At 32.5% G+C, this 7893-nt stretch overlaps 1 protein-coding gene across 2 annotated transcripts in view; it reads right to left on the bottom strand.

The window, feature by feature from the left end:
- Positions 1 to 347: 347 nt before the first annotated feature.
- Positions 348 to 7893, bottom strand: part of LOC129917155 (dual specificity tyrosine-phosphorylation-regulated kinase 2) — a 67366-nt gene continuing 59820 nt past the window's right edge. For both annotated transcript variants that reach the window (XM_055997538.1, XM_055997539.1), the window contains exon 7: positions 348 to 1783. In XM_055997538.1, the coding sequence (XP_055853513.1) occupies positions 822 to 1783 (962 nt within the window). In that variant the 3' untranslated portion in view covers positions 348 to 821. The remainder of the gene's footprint in view (positions 1784 to 7893) is intronic.

Here is a 7893-nt window from a genome sequence, read left to right as displayed (position 1 = left end):
CAGTAACATATTTTTTTTTTTACATTTAAAATCATCAGTAAAATTATTATTTGTTTTCTCTATTTTTATTTGTTTAAACTTTTTGACTATAATGTCAATTTGATAATTATTTTCTTGTTTGTTATATTTAAACTTCTAATTGTTTGTTTTCTGTCTTGTTTGAGTCTATTGAATTTTTTTCTTAAAATAAAGGAGACATTTTAAGACTATAATTTTTGTTACTTAAATTTAATATTTTATTTTTTTTTTTAAACTTTGAAACAACTTTTGTTTTATTTTTGTTTTTGTTTACATATTGATTTTGTTTATAATAATTTTTTGTTTATTGTTGTTTTTTTTTTATTGAAAGAAACGGAAGTTATGTAGTTTTTTATTATTTTGTTTTGATTGAATAATGGAAGAAAATGATCTCATGTTGTCACACTTAGAAAATAAAGTAAAAAAAAATCATTTATTTAGTAAATAAAATAAAATTGTTAATATTTAAGTTTTTTTTTTGTTTAAATTCGACTAACATGTTTTTTGTTTTAAAAAATAAAATATTCTAGTCTAGTTATGATTTTGTTTGTTTTTATGTAAATTGATGGTAAAAAATGTGTATGTTCATGTGTACAGGGAGAAGATAGGTAAAAATAAATTTAGAAAAAAATAAAACAGAAACATTACGTTCCACATAGATTCCACACTCTTAATGGCTGCCTCCGTCTATGCCATTCATGCAACATGCGCGCTCAACTATTTCATTACTTTTAGCTCCACAAATCCACCATGTTGACTAGTTTGCATTTCTTGAGCTCCAACTTTGTGGGCCGTGGTACGCGTCATGCTCGCCCAAAAATCGTCGACACATCGCCGGTACTTTGCGAGTGTGACATATTGGCATTAGCTGTTGCTGATGCTGCTGCCGCTGCAGCAGCCATTGAATTATTATTTGTCGAAATACTGTATTTTGACGAATGAGCAATGGTGCCGCTTGTTGTCAGCAGTTTCCTATGACTGGCCGATGTGCTCATGGTCATTGAGGGCTCAGCATGATGCCTGGCACCGCCACCGCCACCGTCGCCATGTTGATGATGATACATTCGATGCAAGGAATACTGTTGCACTGATTCGAGATCGGACACCGATGACGTCAGACCGGTATTGGTGATCTTGGAGCGAACGGCAATCTTTTGCATGCTGCCGTATTTGTTGCTTGAGGAGATCTTAATGTCGGGCAGGATTGTTGGTTGTGGATTAGACGTTGATGTGGTCATTGATGTTCTTTGGCTTTTCGAATTACTGTTATTATTATTATTATTGTTACTGTTATTTGAGTGGTTGTTGTTATTGTTGTTGGCGATTGCATTTTGCGGCGATGATATGTTATAATATTTAGTCTGATGTACACTTCCTAGTTTTGACACTTTGTATGAAGACGATGATGATGATGACGATGATGTTGAGCTAAGTTGTAGCCATTCGTGATGGGCTGCCTCATCGGGAGTCATACGCTTCGCGGGATCCCATTCTAGGCAGCCTCGAACGAAATTGACAAAGAGGCGATCGGAACAGGGGAGAACTTGCGAGAGGGAACGAGTGCCGGGACGACGTTTGCGTCCCTTGGAATTTGTGATGCAGCGAGGTTTTCCACGGAAATCGAAGAATAAACGACGTCTAGTTGCACTGGCAATTAGATCCTCTGGGGGCAGACCCAAGATTTCCATGATGCAGGCTAGTTGTTCGACTTCGTTTTCGCCGGGGAAGAGTGGGAAGCCAGTATAGAGTTCGGCAAGAATGCAACCTAAAATGAATGAGAGAAACAAAAAAGTCGTTAAAATCATAAGTAAAACATAAAATTAAGTGATTTATTGAAATGGCGCCCAACATGAATCAGTTTATCTGTTGTAAAACGTGGTTAAAAGATACGTGAATTTTAGAACTCTTCCAATTCACAGAAAGTAGTTGCTACAGTAAGAGTCACTTATAAAAGAAAAAAAAATTAAAGTGGCGCCCAACGTGGAGATATATAAGCCACCGCTTCTATTCCTGGCTATCCCTGTTTTCACATAAAAAAAAACAAGTTATCAAGTTATAGAATAATTTTTTTCGGGAACAGAAGGAAATAAACAATTTAAATTGGAGAAAAAATATATATAAAATAATACAAAGTGGCACCCAATGTGGAGACTGTTGTTTACTGTTTTAGATGAAGATCTCTTCTAACTGAATCCAATCAATTAAATGACAAAACTGATTTCAAATACAAAATTAAAAACAAAAACAATCGACTGGCTCCCAATGCGAGCTCAATTAGTCTACTTAAAAAAGTAAATTATTATCTCTTAAAAAGCAACATACCAGCACTAATTTTTGACCGTCAAGCCATGTCTTTCTCAATTTCACGAAACATTTGAAATTCAATGAAAAATTAAAAACTAAGAAAAATGGCGCACAATGTGAATCCAATTCACTTTACGGAATATTTCAAAGCTTCCTCTTTTTTTCTTATAGAAAATACACCTTGCACAGTTATTGGATAATGCTGTAGATAAGGGCTGTGTCACAGATGGAGAACTTAAAAGCAAAAATGGCGCCCAACGCATACTAAAAATCGAATAAATCGGTTAATATGGACAGATTTTGAATATGAGAAGTAAACCAAAACAGTTTAAAATTCCGGGTGTGAACTGTACCCGTTAAAAAAAAAATACCACGGCTTTTAGAACAACCTACAAATATCATTGTTAGTAATTAATGCCTATCAGCTAATCTTACGAACCATTTGATAACCAATTGAACACTAAAAAAAAAAATGAATGGCGCCCAATACGAAACCAATAAAAAGAATTATCCAAAATTGGAATCATTCAAAACACTTAAGGTCTTTATCTCGATTTATCTTAAATCTTTTATTTGAGCAATAAAATTCTCCACTTCTCTATCAAATATAATCCTCCCAAGAGAACTTCAAGCACATTGGAATCTACACGTGCTATCATCATATCGAATCTAGAGGTAAAGCCTATACACAAATAAAATCGACCTTGGCCTAAAAAACAAAAAAAAAATACAATTCTTGTCCTCAACGACATTGCAGAGAAAAAAAAACACACAAAAATGTATTTTTATTATTTCATTTTTGTAAATAACCATCATCATGGTCGACATCATCATAAAAAAAAAACTGCCCACAGAACAACTCAAACTCAAATATCCACGCGCCACAACATCCTCTCTCTGCTCTCAAGGTCGTTGTATTCCATGCGGCACCCACTACTACTCTACTCTAAACCAGCCTCTTAATTCTGCAGTCAGACTGGCGGCTACTGGCAGCAAACTAACTGGCCACCAGCCAAGGAAGTGTCGAATAATTTGAAAATAATTGAAGAACTGGGTAGCATACAATAATAATCCCCCCACCCGTCTCTCCCAAACAAACACAGAAAACACAGATAAGGCGGAAACTTGAGGACATAAATCTGATCTTTCTCATCTGGTAATGGATTTGTCCTTCTTGTAACATCATTCTAGTTCTTCTGGTTCTGTGTTAGTCTTGTGTGACAAAGCCGCATCTGAAAAATATCTTAAGGCACTCTCAGAAAATATAATGTATCAGAAGTATTCGAGTGCTGTAAGATGGTTTTTTTGCTGCTTCCTTAAAAATCAGGCTGCAGGACGACGTTTGTCGTCAGAAGGATATACATTTTCATATTAAACGCGTTTAAACGAATGAATAATATTTTTAAATGGGTTTTGAGTTGAATGGTTTTTTTTTTTTTTTGTTGTTATTTCCCCTGGCCATGATTCTATGGCCCAGTTCAGTCTTTAAGGAAAGAAGGACACAATAAAAAATATAATATATAATAACGCCCCCCAAATGAAATGCAGGAAAAGAGAAGGTAAAAAGCAGCAACCAGCAAAAAACTAAATGAACAATTTCCTTTTCGCTTAGTTAATGAGTTTCAACACAGTCAGAGCAGAGCTGTTCGCAATTGTTTTGTGTTCATATGGATGAAGCAAAAGAGTTAAAAACTGTTTTTTGTTTCCTTAATCCATATTCATCCATATACAACACACATACAAAAAGCATTTCGTTCTAATATGGCAAATGGAGAACAATTATTATTGTTTTGAAAGGACAAAAGGGTGGATTAATTTATTCAGTGCTTTGGCCATTATTTGTTTGTATAAATGCGTAAGTTGTTAAGTGTTTGTGTGTGTGTGTTAGTATAGTTTTGTGTATTAGAGTATAGTTATTCAAATGAGATGAAAATGACAATTGTTGTAAATGGAACGTGCTATACGTAATTATTGCTGAATTGAGGATAATTTAAGTCTAAATGGTGGAGGCATTGTTACAAAGATTATTATTATTCGTAGTTGTGTTAAAGGTGTGTTAAAGGAAAATTAGTTAAGTTTTTTGTTTGAGTTGAAATCAGGTGTGGAATCTAATTGGATGTTTATTTTTTGCGTGGGGGTATTAATGAGATGTGGGGGCATTGAAGACATAAATAGAATTTAATTTTAAATGGCAGCATACTGAGAAGAATACTTAAAAATACGGTCTCTAAAAACCAATAAGCTGGAATTTAACTTTGGGGCGTTGTTGAATTTTATACCATTTTTAAACAAGTCACTTTTAATTCACTTCCTTAAAAAAAACTTGTTGGAGGCTTAGTTATGCATTTTTGTTGAGTTGGAAATTAAGTGGGGGCATTGTTGATGAACAGGAGAAATTAATGGTAATTTTCTTGGAATTTATCTCTGGGGCGTTGTTGTTCCGTTTTGCACCATCTTTCGAACAAGTCGTATAAAATCCGATTCAGTAGAAGGTCAAGAGTACTTTAAACATTATAGACTTAGTTGAAGGTAAGGGGGCGTTATTAATAATTCTAGAACTGAATGATATTAATTGCCATTCATTTTGGCCAAAAATAACTCGAAAAAGATTTATGTAAGTGCTGAGAAGAAAAATGTTAGTTTTTATTGGAAGGAAAATGAAAACTTTATAATATAAGGCTGTGGGGCATTGTTATAGATGTTAACTTTGCATGCATTGAATTTTTCCAAAGCGTAACAAAATAATTAGAAACGTGGGGGCATTGTTTGTAAATATTGAACAAAACCCACAAATTAAACCTCACCCACAGCTTTAATCGATAGTTAACTCAATGTATTACACTAATATGTAACAATTTCACCTAAAACTTAATAAGATAATTAATTTATATTATAAATTACATCAAGGGGTGTTGTTAAATTCTTCATTAAAAATGTTAGACTTTTGAAAGTACCTTCTTCCTCATATTCCTTAGTAATGCGTTTATATATAAAGTCTAAGTAATGAAGGAAAAACGTCTACACACATTCCCTTTAAAGGATTAAATCAATTATTTCACAGAGGTGTGGAACTTATTCAAGCATCTTCTTACAGTTCATTTGCCAAAATACAAGCAAAAATTTAATTTACTTTTCCAATCCTACATTTTCAATCGATATTTACACACGAGTATATTGTTTGTTCAACGATAAGTTAAACCTAAACATTTATTCAAAAGAAACTAAAATTTAATTTAAATGAAATCGATATTTTCGATACTTATCCTTTTTTTAAATATATTCAACCCTAAAAACACTTTTTCATTTTTTTTTTTTTCATGTTTGTATGGATATGGTTTTAATATAGGACATAATATTAGCGTCATCATTGAAAATATTTGGGAGCCAAAGGAATAAAAAAAAATTCTTGAAAAGTGTCCAATAGAGATTCAAAACATCTTCCATTTATATACAATGCCCCAGAATATAGATTAAAGTTTTTGACTATAATGAAAAATATTTTGCTCTAGAATTTTCCTAATTAAATTTCCGGAAAAGGGTAAAGTTGCAAACAAAATGAAATGATATGAAAAATATAATAATAAACTCGTATAGTATATAGCTTCTGATGATGATGAGGATGAATGTCATTAACGAAAAGTCTAAAAACTAAAAATATAAGGAGAAGAAAATAAACAAAAGAGAGGGAAAAAAACAAAACAAAACAAAAAAAAATCCTTCCTTCTTCCTCTCGAGTCGAGTTCAAAGGAAGTATAGTTCTTCTCTTTTTTACTCTAACGACCAGGTATTCATGCAGTTTTGAACTCACGCAGCATACGAGTGTATTTTATAGCACACTCTATAGAAGATTCGAGTGCGGGAAGGTCTTGAAAAAGCTTTTCTATAAATTAAAAAAAAACTGTGCAAAGAGCATCTTTTTTGCTGCAAACAGAGTCAGCTAGCATTTTCAACTTGGCTCAACCCTTTGAATGGGAAAATATTTCTATAGTGTTACCCAGTAGCAGGAGGTAGCGTTTTGTTTTTTTTTTTTTTTTCAACTTAATTTTTTTTTTTTTTTCGTATGAAAATGAAAAAAGCAGAGCTTTCGAGCATCGCGATAGTTTTTTTTTATTGCTTCTCCTCCTCCTCCAAGAGGAAGAAAAACAAATAAGTTTTAGAAATTCACAAAAGTACCCTACAACTACACTTTTGAATCAAAACTTTTTAACTAAAAAAAAAAAAAAAAAAACTTTGGTTCTAAATCATTTTAATTTGCTCAGTGAGTATAGCTCAAGTGTTGTTATGTTAAGGATTTTTTGAATAGACAAAAAAAAAAAAAAAAATGTAGGAGAACCATGATATAGCTTCGTTAAATTTGTGACCTTTTCGCAAAACAGAAATGAGAAAATTCTTATCATTTGTTTAAAATCGTCTAGCTTTTGGTTCAACCAAAACATGAAAATATATAAACAGGAAAGCAGAAATGCTTTTGAGTTGATTAAAAATGTCATATCCTTTCAAGTTACAAGGATTTTTGGTTTGTTAACTTTTTGTTTCAAATACCTATTTGATGCTAAAACACCATTCAAGCCAAAAATATTTTTTTTCATAGAAAATCATCATTGGTCACATTATCAATCAAACGAGTTTTAAAGCCTGTGATATCAAGGGCGGTGATATATAGAGACAATAATCTGTTCATTGAAATAACATCTATATAAAATTCTCAACTTACAATCCACAGCTCCTATTGTCTAGCTGAATTAACTGCCGGAAAAATCCAGTTTAAAACCTTGCTTAAAATTTCATCTTCAACATTTTCCATGTAGTTATTTGCTTCCAAATTGAAAATATGTTGAATAAAAGACTGTGGAACGTATTAAGAATTCTTTGTATTTGTTATAATGGTATATAGAATTTATTCTTTAAAATTGTCAATAAATTACAGATGTCATTAGTTTAGCCATTGTATTCCCTTGTCACATGCCTCAAAGTGTGTTTTACGGTTGTGGAACCCATTAAGTTAACATTTTACTAAATATGGATAAAAAGCATAAATTTTTAACTATTCCCTACCGGTTTGCATGGATTTAACCTAGACTCTCCTCCTTACTTTATTCATCACTGGTATGATATCGATGTCGAGGGTATCATAACTCTTCTTGTTATGTCACCAAATAAAGATTGTGGAACGTATTCATTTCTTATTGTTCATTTTATAAAACAAAATACTGCCTTAACCTTGTTCCCTTGCGATTAAATGCTTAGAAACTGGAAAATTGGCATCTAACATTTTGTGGAACGTATTAATTTTTCATTACTCTGAAATGAATAGGAAACTCCTTTATTTAGTTTTTAGACTCTAAGTAACCGGGTGATTCCAAGTACCGTAAACACCGTTTACCATGGATACCTACGAATCAAGCAGGTGGATAAAAATTTCCAAGTTATTAACAGTTAATCCATCTTTATAGCAACCCACCTTCTCAATTTCACAAAACAAAATCATCTCGAACCATAAGCACAGCTATCCTTAAAAACCTCAAAACAATATCCTCATGTACCGAAGGTATACAAGTTTCATTCTTTCAC

This window comes from Episyrphus balteatus, chromosome 3, assembly GCF_945859705.1.
Source record: "Episyrphus balteatus chromosome 3, idEpiBalt1.1, whole genome shotgun sequence".
Taxonomy (NCBI): domain Eukaryota; kingdom Metazoa; phylum Arthropoda; class Insecta; order Diptera; family Syrphidae; genus Episyrphus; species Episyrphus balteatus.
The sequence above is the reverse complement of the archived record's forward strand: the minus strand, read 5'-3'. Positions and strand labels throughout refer to the sequence as shown.